Source organism: Euprymna scolopes, chromosome 24 (assembly GCF_053919585.1).
Source record: "Euprymna scolopes isolate OS-2025 chromosome 24, ASM5391958v1, whole genome shotgun sequence".
Lineage (NCBI taxonomy): Eukaryota > Metazoa > Mollusca > Cephalopoda > Sepiida > Sepiolidae > Euprymna > Euprymna scolopes.
The window spans coordinates 32,645,587-32,658,876 of record NC_136505.1 but is presented as its reverse complement, the minus strand read 5'-3'; the positions used below and the strand labels follow the sequence as shown (position 1 = coordinate 32,658,876).

The window sequence follows — 13,290 nt, the reverse complement described above, 5'->3', positions numbered from 1 at the left end:
TCATGCGGTTTGGAACATTGAATACACAGTGAGAATCCGACCAACCTTGTCTACTTTGACTTAACCCTGAGCTGCACCTTTTCATTCAAGGAACACATAAAAAAAGATGAAGATGAAAGTCAAATGCAGGAACAACATCATATAGAAACTGACCAACTCCAAGATGTACTTTATTTTTTTTATTCTCTGAAAATCCTTCCAGAAAGGGTATGAGGCTACTTGATGCAAGAAGCTAAAAAGAACGAAATCCAACAGCCGAGCTTTCAATAAAAAAAGCAATAATTACTTACATTTTTTGTCAATTTCCGCAATAAACAATATTATCTACCTAACTGTCATGCCACAATTAGTTAAATATTTCCGGAATATTACATAAACATGTATTTCCATGATTCAAGGAAAAACTGATTTCGGCCATGTTTGTTTTGTGACGTGACATGTGATGTAAACGCAAGGGAAACAAAGAAGAGCCTGTTATGTAAACTAAATTTGTAAATTTTTTCGAAAACTATTTTCTTTAATAATCAATTTTTTACTTTATCGTTTTTTGTAATTTTTGGATATTTTCATTACTGCGATATGACAATTCAATAGACACCATTGGTTTCACTTGAAATTCAATATTTCAATTTTCGAATTTTGCTACAATAATGAAGAACCGATTATGGCAAAGACAAGAGATGCCTATTGGCCTTATCTCAACTATTATATAAAAGGAACTTTGTCTGTGAGTTCGTTCCCTATGAACTCAAAAACTGCTGGGCTGATTTTTATGAAATTTCAATGAAGGAATTTCATGTGCCTGGCAGTGTTCTTAGATAGGTTTTGTATCGGAATGTCTTTGATAAGTATCGATCATCGAAATAATCCGATGAAAGAAGGAACAGACGATTTTCAGCAAAGTTAACACTTTACACAGCCTAACATCACAAGTGCATCTGAGAAGTTTTATCACCACACAAGCCGAAAGGCTCGACATATAAAATCAACAGTAAATTCTTTGATATGACAGGGGCGCGTTCGAAATGAATGTTTCTGTTTAGAGCACATTATGATGTTTTAACCTTTGCATGTTAAACTTTAATTCAAGCCATTATATATAAAAATGATTTTATAAACTCGCCAGTAGGTTCTCTACAGTGCATTGTAGATTACAATGTATTGTGAAATAAGTCATAGTGGGAAGCATGTGAACTTCCTCCTGGTGTACCATGATGGGTCCCCAGCTAGAGCAGGTAATCAATCGATTTGATTGAAAAATGGTTGATTTCGCCAATTTCGATGACAATAAAAGTATGGGAGCGTGAACCATTTGTTTATCATCATTTAATCCCGGGCAACGTTGGTTCATCATGCTAGTTCATTAAAAGATGAAGGTTACATGCAGGAAGAAAACTGTCATCAGAAAGCCTGCGGTTCTTAGAAAGAAACTACTCAAATAAGAAGCCGTATTACAAGTGTTCTGGGGGGGGGGGGACTGGATTCTTCCCTACATTAAAAACTAGCTTAATGTCAAACTTTTCCCAAGTAAATTAGATACTTTAATGCATTTGCATCTGATTTCTTTCTTGCTGTATCGTTTTAGGATTGTTTTTCGTATCGTATAACTAAATCGTAATACAATGAAGACAAAACAGACGGCTAAAATATGCAAGGTCATTACACAATCATTTAGATATAGATAATGAAAAAAGACATTGTTCAAGACCAGGGTTGGCAACCTTTTTTGGAGCGTGAGGGCCAAAAAGCTATGCTGATTATAGGAGGAAGGCCAAGCAGCTTCGGCTACATTGTCATGAATAACGACAATGTTATTAAATATGCAAATAAATTTTGTGTGCGTTTGAAGAAAATGAGTGTAGAAAACTACTTACGCCTGCCAGTATCCTATACCTCTATAAGGCAACCATTCGCCCATGTATGGAGTACTGTTGTCACATCTGGGCTGGTGCATCTGCTGCTTGTCTCTCGCTCCTGGACAGGGTTCAAAAAAGAGTCGCAAACCTGATAGGTCCTGAACTGTCATCTGGGCTTCAACCTCTGTCCCATCGACGAGATGTTGCATCCCTCTGCCTGTTCTACAAATACTTTAATGGTGAATGCTCTGACGAACTGCAAACACTTGTACCTCCCCGACGTAACTACCCCCGACAAACCCGACAAGCTACTAAGTCTCATCCCTTTACAGTAGAGATCCCTAGGTGCAAGAAGGCCTTTTACTCCAGTAGTTTCTTCCCCAGAACTGCGGGTCTTTGGAACTCCCTTCCGGGATTCTGCTTTCCCAACTGCAATGATATGCAGAAGTTCAAGTGTAATGTTAACAAACATCTTTCTACTCTTCTCCCTTCATAATGACCCCGCTAATTAATTCCCTAATAGTAGCCCCCTGCTTCAAAGTGGCACTGTGCCTTGTTTGGGGTGAAAATTGAATAAAAAAAAAAAAAAAAAAAAAATACCATTTATATTTAGACGATATCAATTATTTTACTACAGGAATATCAAAAACATAAGAAAAATAACAAACATATTTTAAAAAGAAATCTTTATTTATATCGTACCCTGAATAAGTTTGTGAACGAAACAAAATTTACTCAAGGGCCAGAGGTTGCCATCTCAGTTCTAGATATACCAAATACTGTGGACTGGCCTGTATCACAAGTCAAAGTGTGTGTTGCTTGAGTACCATATATGGACGTTGGTGTGGGGAAACATAACGGTATCCTAAGAAATCGCAGAATTAATAAAATGGACGATGTTTCAAGAGAGAAAAATCAATGAATAATACCCAAAACTAAATCAAGGCGGCACTCACTTAAGGTTGGTTGAATCGGCTTCCTCCAAAGGAGAAAGTTTCATGGGATTATCAAATTCACAAGTGGTACCTAGTCACTTGTATATCCCAATCAGATGACAATGTTAGTCTTTTTGTAGTTCTTGCAGGCAAATATCAACGTCCTCCTATAAACATTGCCTGGTTTTTCCAAATAGTCACCCATCTGATACTGATCAGGCTCAACGTTGCTTAACTTCAATGATCTAATGAGAACCAGTGTGTGAACATAATTATGAATAAGTAGAAAGGATCATTAAAACACAAGTGCACTTGTGCAGAATATGGATTGCATTATCGTTGGCATGTTACATAAACTTCGGGAAGGTGCTGGCCGAAAACTTTGCATTTTGTTTTTTGTTGGTTCTTTTTGTTTGTGTTTTTTAAACGAAAACGTTTGCCAATTTTTTAAGTGCTGACCGAAAACTTTGTGTTCTTTGTTTGGTTTTTGTTGTTGTTTTCAAATAGACTAATTTGCTAATCGCGGTAAAATAGCCAAACATGCTTTTTAAGCTTATTTTACCGGTTCTGGTGTTTCAATCTATAAGATCCGCAAATATTTTGATCCAGATGGTTGGAAAACTGTGGAGAATGTGTATAAAGCTGTCAAAGTGTTAGTACAGTGTAGGCTCTATAGACAAGATTTGAACAAGATGGATTTTGTGGTCTTTGACTGTTGTTTTCGATAGGTGCACCTGAAGTGCATTGGTGAAAGAACCTTCTCCAAAAGTAAATTTTGGATTTGCAAAGATTGTTATGTCTGAATATTCAGAGACAGATGCGTTTTTTTTAATTTTATTTGAAATAAATTGTTTTAATGTTACAACATTTGGTGGTGGTGGTGATGGTAGTAGTAGTAGTAGGAGGAGGAGGAGAAATTGAAAATTATCTTAAAAATAAATATAAGTAAACTTATATTAAAACTGTTTTCTAAATCTGCCTTACTAGCATTAGTAATAAAAATATTTAGCGGAAAATAACCTGGGATCTAGTTTACCAGGACCAGCAAAATAAGCATAAAAAGAGGTTTGTTTTTCAAGAAGCGGCAAAATAAGCTAAAAAGTTTTGCTATTTTATTGAGACTGGCAAAATATTGACATTTTTTTATTATTATTATTATTATTATTATTATTATTATTATTATTATTATTATTATTAACAGACAAATTTTTCGTTCGGCATCTAAAATGTTGTCGAACGTTTTCGTTGTCGAATAGGTGTCGAACGAAAAATTTGTGTTTTGAGGATTTTTTTTTTTTTGTTGTTGTTGTCGTTGTTGTTTTTTACCGAATATGGTGACCACTGTTTGAAACGCTAACAAAAAATTAAAATTTGGGAAATCAACATATAATTATAATCAAAAACAGTTATACGGTAATTTCAATGAAAAAAAGATATACTTGTGCAGTTTGCGGACTGTGCTGAAATAATAACGTTATTATTTAGAAAACCATTTCTAATATAGGGAAGAGGGACTTGTTAACTATTCTGTACTTTCACGTAACAATTTAATAAACAATATATACTATAAACTTTGATAAACAAAATATACTATAAAATTTGATAAATAAAATATGCTATAAAATTTAATAAACAAAATATACTATAAAATTTGATAAACAAAATATATTATAAAATTTAATAAACAAAATATACTATAAAATTTGATAAACAAAATATACTATAAACTTTGATAAACAAATTATACTATAAAATTTGATAAACAAAATATACTATAAAATTTGATAAACAAAATATACTATAAAATTTAATAAACAAAATATACTATAAAATTTGATAAACAAAATATACTATAAAATTTAATAAACAAAATATACTATAAAATTCGATAAACAAAACATCAGTTGCCAATTGTTGGCTGCTGAAAAATAAGTTGTGACATAAGTTCGAATCTTCGTCACCAATGTTGTGACCTTAAAGAGTCAACAATAATTAAGACAACACAGTGATATATTTATAAGAGCGTATTTACAGTATATTATGGAAAGTCTGCATCTGATACTGTGGCTATAACTGCCGCCAATAACTTCCACCATGACTGTTACAACACTTTGTTTAGTTCTACTTGTAGCCTCTGGAAAAGTCTATCTATTCCCAAAATAAGGTAGACAACTATAAGACCATAACAATTATACAAAACAGACCACCATAAAGTTGGTATTGCCTTCACCATTGATACTCCGGAAGTATAATATCTAAAATGTAGAAATTAGTGATTCTGTGAGGGTCAACTGTGTCTTGTTTTGTTAGAAAAAGGATTATTTTTTCCTGGATTTTTAATGTTATCATGTAATAATTTTAAGAGAAAACAATGTAATTATGTAATAATTTAGTAAAACCGTTCAGACATTTTTGAAAAATCTCCTGGAAATGACATAGATAAATAGATAAAATTAAATTTTCTGGCGGTTGGTAAAAGTTTTTTGTTATATATTTTGTTTGTTTTCGTTTTCTCAGTTATTAAATATAAATGCAGTTATAATATAGTTATTCAGGATCTTAAAAATGACTTGATCTTTTGTAGTTAGACTTAATTAGTTTGCAAAAGAAGAAATTATTTTGTTATTTGATTTTCATCGATAAAACGAATGAATGCTTGTTTGTAACGTCGGTTGATTTGTCAACTTGCAGTGCAAAATCAGAACATGGAAATTTATTTCCACATGCAGTTTTTTTTTCTGACTATTAGAAGATATTTCTAAAATACGCATGTGAGCATTATCATTGGACAAAGGAATCCTACTCATTTTCATAGATATGTTATGTTTTAATATCCTAACGATAATCTTTTGGCAAACAGGCAAAATAAGTGTCACTCAAAGTATGGGCTTTCATATTTTTGTACAATCAGTTTCGAGACTTGGTAAGAAACAATTTGAACTTTATCAGAAACAGCTATTAAACTTTTAAAAGAATCGGCTACTTTTGTTTCCTTACGATTTATACACATACACACACACACATATATATCTCGTACAGGTGTTCAGGTTTTAATTCTGGCTTGAGGTAGTTGCCTGTCTAGCCGCACTGATGAGCTGTGAAACATCGAAACAGTACTGTATGTGGATGACTATATATATAAAATAAACATACATATACATAAATTATCATATATATATATATATATATATATATATATATATATGAGAGAGAGAGAGGGACACACACACACTATATATATATATATATATATATATATATATATATATATATATATGTCATATTAAAAAAAAACATTTAACTACACCTAGGTTTAAAATAGGTCAGAACACTAGATATTTACGCTCCCTGCTAAAATAGCACACACAAAGGAAAAGCGGAACCGGAGGTCAACTGGGCCTTTGTCCTGTAAGAGCTTGCTCATTGGCCGATCAGGAAGGGTGCAGTGGAAACTAGAAAGCTGATTGGTTAACTAAAAACTCTATAGAACGTCCGTATATAAAAACATGGGACAACCACAACTCCTCGCATAAGCCTGACGAATCCTAGTGTGGATGAAATGCGGAATATTCTGTGTAGCTTAATTGCCATATATATTTTATAACTTACATACTACTCTGTGTGTGTGTGTGTGTGTGTGTGTGTGTGTGTGTGTGTGTGTGTGTGTGTGTGTGTGTGTGAGATTATGTGTGTGCATTGAGAGAAATGTAATTCCTATTAGACACTATCCTCGAATTTCTAATATCTCTCTTAACTGGGATGTTTCACAAGAAGCTTACAGGAAGCTAATTCTTCTTACAAGTAAGTTCTGACCAAATATTCAAAATAACATACTATTAGAAACTCAGATAAAACTCCCTCTGTATGCCTATAATAAATTGATTTATGCAAATATTGGTGCACCTTCTCTAAATAAAGTTTCTCATAGTCCAAACACAAAACTGGATACTCCAGTAGAGTAGATTAATTCTTGTACTGAAATCAAGGAAGTCCAAAAGACAAAATAACTGAGGGGTTTCTCTTGTTGTGACATACTCGTTAACATTCCAACATTCTTTATTTTTGTTATGTCTTTTGTTTTTTGTATTTTTAGAAATAATCTGCTGGTGGTGGTGGTAATAATAATAATAATAATAATCTGTATATTAATACGATAGCGTGTGTGTTCTTTTGTGTGCCATGCTTACATCCGGGTAGTTTAATTGTTATGTTCTTCTATTTCTTGTCACAAGTAATTTTACCAATGATTCTTCATAAGTTTTGGTTTCGGTTTCGACTATAACTGATGGCACTTAAATCATTTATTTTTTTATAAATAGTTTTATCAAGAATTCTTCATAAGTTTTGGTTTCGGTTTCGATTATGGCTGAAGGAATTAAAGTTATATATATATATATATATATATATATATATATATATATATATATATATTTTTTTTTTTTTTTTTTTTTTTTTTTTTTTTTTCATAAGTTTTTATTTCGGTTTCGAGTTAAGCTACTGCACCCAAGTCATATGGATGTATATTTTTTTAATTTTGGAAATCTCAACTTTATAATATATAAAAATCGATAGAGCATTAATTCTATAATAATATATACGAAATCTGCAAGAATTAAAATATCATATTTAAGTGTACTTTACAACCGGGCTTTGCCAGGCGTTCATGCTAGCTTAGATAAATACTTTTGCAGTTTTAAGAAAACGCTACAATAATATGAGAGCGTCTCCATTTACACTGAACATCAATATATTACATATGAGTCCCCTGTGGAATTTCCACAGGTCCCGCTAATAATAATAATAATAATAATAATAATAATAATAATAATAATAATAATAGCTCTTTTTTATTTTTTTAAAGGAACAAGAAGAAAATGGTCCTGAATCTTCCAGATTGTTTCTCTCCCTTGAAAGTGAGTGTGAAACTATCTTTTCTCTTTATAAAACATATTTTAACTAAATCAATTAATAGAACGAACAGTAAATATCCCGATTATTTACTCTGCGATTTCATTTGCTTTTTTCTCTCGTGCCTATATCTCCCCTGTGCATGTACTCTTTTTTAAATTAGTTTTTTTGTTCTTTTTTATTTAATAACTACCACAAGTGCCCGGCGTTGCCCGAGTGTTTGAAGGTGTGTGTTGAGAAAAAAAAAAAAAAAAGTGGTAGTAAGAAGGCATGTTCGAACCCGTACTGCAAAGGAGGAAAAGAACGGGAAAAAACCCTGACGTCTTTGCTGTTACGACCACCGCCAAACCGGAAGTGACTTATGTTTAAATTAAGGCTAGACAATCGAAAGGAGAGGATGACTTTCAAAATTATCAACGAAAAAAGCGACCCCCTGTAGAAAAGATCCCAGTTGAAGGTGAAGATATTAATGTTTTTAGCCTTTTTTCGATATTTATCGTCTGAAAGGTCGAGCTTCAAAACGATACTGATCTTGTGAAAATCCGTCGCCTCTGTCGAAATTTTTAGGCAGACATGCATACATACATACATACATACATACATTTATATATTGTTAGCTAAAATTTTCGACCCAAACCGATTAAAAAAAACTTGCCCTACCTCTGAATACCCTTCATGTAAAATTTCAAATGTTTAGACCAGAAATTGTCTAATTTGGTAGAGACCGCAGAGCTGAAATTTTTTTAACTTTGACCCCTATTATGATCCCTTAACATTTATTGTTTTGGACTCAAATCAAGTTATTAAGTTAGATCCATGTCCAAGGAACCTATATCTAAAATGTCAAGTGTTTAGACCCAAAATTGTCGGAGGAGTTTGGTAGAGTTCTCAAAGGTCAAATCGTTGAACTTTGACACTTTAACAGCCAACTTTGTGACCGAAAACCGATCACAAAGATTTTCCCAAATCTCAGTACCCTGTATATCAAATTTCGAGTCTGTAGACTTAAAATTGAGAGAGTTATTGCATAGAGAAATACACACAGACACGTTCACTTTTATAGATATATAGATTGGTTACGTGTTTTATGAATTTTTTTTATTTTTATGATTGTGACGTGACCGTCTCTGGGAGCGGTAGGGCTCCCCATTGGGAGGGGGGGGAGGTTGAGACTCCCGAAACACTGGAGAATGCCAAGCAGATATGCTTGTTTTATTTGTTAAGTATTATTTTATGCCCGGGCATCGGCATCCAACCCTGCTGAGGATTATGAATTTTATTATTTTTATGAAACCGACATATAAATTTTATTGTTTGGTGGAAAACTGTCAACCTTTGTCACCTTGAGAATAGGTAACGGAGATTAAGGTGATGAGCTTGACCTTTTGGGGCCTGAGAAATCGACAGATCGCAGGCTCACACTCAGAGAATCGGGGATTCCCCTGAGATGACGTTCTTACTGGTGATTGGTGTAGACGGTAGCCAGACCTACCCCTCACCTGACTACATAAGCGGATCCCCATGCAAAGATTTGTAGTTGGAGCTGAGATTTGAGCGAATCTAATACAAATTGAAGAGTCATCACCACCCCTCTCTTCCCAACCATCACCACCGCAAAATTGAGAGTAATTAAATCTAATTGAGACTCGAGTTTTGTCAAAATTCAACATATGAACAACTGTATATAAGTTATATTTTGTAAATCTATCTTGAATTAACCAGTAGAATAGAACCAATTGACTGTCTTTCTTTTGCGTGCATGAAAATTGATTCATTTTTAGTGTGACAGACAGACGAAGCAACGACCTACCAACCCGAAGGTGAAGTGATTCCGACCAGATCAACTGAGTCCCCTGCAAAGAACGACCACAGGTCACATTGGGGTCCATGACCAAGGTTTGACTCTTATGTGACGAAGGAGATCCCCATTAGGGATCGCTGAGGGTTCACATACTTTATATTTTATTTTTATGATTTTTTTAAATTTTGTTGTTCTGATTTCAATGTTTCTATTTATTATTTTGATTTCAATCATTTTATTTCATACTTTCACACATATTTATTATACAAATTAAAATTTTTAAAAACTTATTTTTAAAATTAAAAAAAAAATCATTTTCATAATTTCATAAACATATATTTCTTTAAAAATTTCAAAAAAATAAAAACTTTTATTTTTTAATTTTGTTATTAAAAGGTGCAAATTAAAGACTAACGGTGCTATTTATATGTTTATAATTTTTTTTAAATTTTATTGTATTCTTTAAATAATGTTCATTTTTTTTTATATGTTATTACAGTAAATCGCTTCACAATAAATACTGAGGAACAATAAGAGGCAAAGTACTGATTTGGCTTGTCACCGCTTCCGGTAGCGCTACGCCGAAAGTTATGAAGAACGTTAACTAACTATTACACATAAAGCGCATACAGTCCTGTTACTTGTCAGACTGCACTCATATTCACATTTGTGTCACTGTTAGGCCTTCTACACGATATTAAGTTTCGTAATTTAAGAATTGAAACATCTGGAATGTTCGTCTTGAATAGATAAAGTTTTGTAGTTTTTTTTTGTTTTGTTTTTTTCAATTGAGGTTGCACTTGATTGTGAAGAACCATTTGCGTGACTCAACATAGCATGAGAAAGCTATTCTTGTTTCTAATTGGGATTCCGTTTGTTTTGTCACAGATGCCAACAGTAGTTGGAACTACCAGAAATATAAGAAATTTTAATTGTAAAATGAGCACTAATTTGGCAAGTAGATAGCATAATCTTACGTGCTATGTAATGCTTTTATCAAAGAAAATCAAAAGAATAGGCTCAGTCCCCAGATCCATACAGTACTAAGCATACATATTATAATATAATGATATATATATTATAATATAATGATATATATATATATATATATATATATATATAATATAATAATATATATATATTATAATATAATAAAATATATATATATTATAATATTATAATATAATAATATATATTATATTATAATATAATAATATAATATATAATATAATAATATATATTATATTATAATATAATAATATATATTATATTATAATAATATAATATATATTATAATCTCTATATAAATAAAATGAACTCATTTTTTCCCGTCTGATTTTGACATTAATAGGATTAAAAATCAAGATATTTCATGCAAATATAATATGCACAGACGGCAGAACAATATCTGAGGTGTGTTATAGGCTTATTATTTCTCAAATTCCTCGATAATCTTAGATTTCTATACTTTTTCTGCTGAGAAGTCACGGCCAAAATCGGTTAAGATCAATGGAAGTGGTAAAATATTTTCTCTCTAATAAATTCCTCCTCCCCCTGCCACCACTTAACACCATTTGGGGATCGTTCACAAGGAACAGTTGAGAAGAGAACTCCGGTTTGGCTTCGTAGTTCTTTCATGTGAACTTATTTAAAATCACTAAACTAAGCTGCAGTGCTCTGTGGCGTAGTGGTTAGCGTGCTGGACAATTCACATTATATTTTCACGTTCGCGCCGACCTACCGTAGTCGTTTTTTTTTTTTCCCCCCTAAACAACGGGAATGGACTTTTCTTGGTGGCCGAACTGTTAACGTTGCAGATGTTTTTTTTTGTTTTTTTTCACACTTTATTTTCCTACTTTTACTCATGACTCCGGGTTTGATCCTTCCTACTTACCTACCATAACATTTTTTAAAACTCCCCCCCCCGTCCCGGAAACAAACACTCGGGCAACGCCGGGTACCCCCGCTAGTATAATAATATAATATGTATAATATAACATAACGTGGAATGGCTGACCCATTCAATTAAGACAGATGATGAGGGGAGGTTTCGTCATGATTTTGCCATTGCTTATGACCTCACTCAGATTGTTCGCGAACCCACCCGTGTGCCCAATACACCCGGTCAATATGCAAGCCTCCTAGACCTTTTTCTCTCATCTTCTCCTGAGCTATGTTCATGTTCCGTTCATTCTCCTCTAGGGTCCTCCGACCACTCTGTCGTATCAGTTAAGATAAAAACGAAATGTAAGAAGCCCCCAGACGTACCACTCCACCGTACTGTATACCGATACTCTATGGCTGACTAGGATAGCTTCCGTACATTCATATCTGATTTACCTCTACACTCCATGATTAAAAAGGAAGTGTCCTCTATAGTATCAGATCTGATCGAATGGTTAATTGTAGGCATAGACCAATTCATACCATCTAAAAAATTCCAACAAAAACCTAACAGCCAGCCATGGTTCTCCCCAGAATGTGCTGCTGCTATTGCGCACAGAAATCACTTTTCCATAGCTACCAACGTAATAGATGCACGGAGACTAAAGCTGCTTTCAGGACTGCCAGCAACCACTGTAAAAGAGTAATAAAAAATGCAAGAGAGCTATATGCCCAGTCTGTTAAATCCAAGGTAGCTGATCAGCGGCTTGGTTCCCACCAGTTTTGGCAAATAACAAATAGGATCCTGAACAGAAGTGTGCGTTCTATCCCAAGCATTATCAATGGACCAGAGGTCATCTCATCAGCGTCAGACAAGGCCAAACTATTTGCAAAGAATTTTGCAGCTAATTCTACCCTATGCGACGAAGGCCATCAACTCCCCATATTTCTTCCTATAACACAGAACAAGCTAGGTAACATACAAATATCCGTGCATGAGGTCGCCAAGCTAATCAAGAACCTAGATTCCAGTAAAACAACTGGCCATGATTGCATTCCAATTATAGTGTTAAAAAAGCTTCAACCAGAACTTGCTCCCATACTTACAAAACTATTTAAGCGCTGCCTTAAGGAGAAGTGCTTTCCGACTCCCTGGAAGACCTCATCAGTTTGCCCTGTATTTAAGAATTCAGGTGATAAGTCATCTCCCTCTCAGTACAGACCAATAAGTCTCCGGTGTGTCATGAGTAAGTTGCTGGAATCCATATTAAATAGAGAAATAGTCAACCACCTCAGCAGGAATAACCTTCCTGGGCCACACTCTCTTCCTGATCTACATCAATGACCCCCCTAAACACATACTTAAATCATTCGTTGACATCTATGCTGATGACACGACCATCTACGGCAACACATCAAAGGCCGTAAATGACAAAGTTCTGTCTGATTCTCTCTCCTCTGATCTCAAGCACGTGGTTCAGTGGGGGAAGATGTGGCTGGTTACCTTTAATGCATCCAAAACCAAACTCCTATCCTTACATCATCAATGCTCTGATCCCCATCTGGCATCAATTGTGATGGATAGCTCTCGTCTGGGTGAGGCCCCGTGTTTTGACAAGCTTCTGGGTTTGAACTTTACTCCTGATCTGAAATGGAACACGTACATCAAGTCTGTTGCCAAGGTCGCTGGAAAGATGGTGGGATCCTTCTACCGCTCCAGAAGATATCTCACTACTGATGCAATTCTCTATCTATATAAAAGCCAAGTACGTCCAAGGATGGAATACTATTGCCATATCTGGGCAGGAGCTGCTAAAAACAGCCTATCCTGCCTTGACAGAGTACAAAATAGATTTCGTGGCTTAGTGGGGGATGCCCTTTTCTCTACCCTGCAACCTCTCTTACC

The 13,290-nt window shown here is 34.1% G+C and overlaps 1 protein-coding gene across 1 annotated transcript in view; it reads left to right on the top strand.

Annotated features, from left to right (window-relative positions):
* Positions 1–13,290, top strand: part of LOC145246647 (thialysine N-epsilon-acetyltransferase-like) — a 56,930-nt gene that overhangs the window by 6,053 nt on the left and 37,587 nt on the right. The window contains exon 2 of the mRNA XM_080108350.1: positions 7,653–7,704. Coding sequence (XP_079964476.1) covers positions 7,653–7,704 — 52 coding nt within the window. The remainder of the gene's footprint in view (positions 1–7,652; positions 7,705–13,290) is intronic.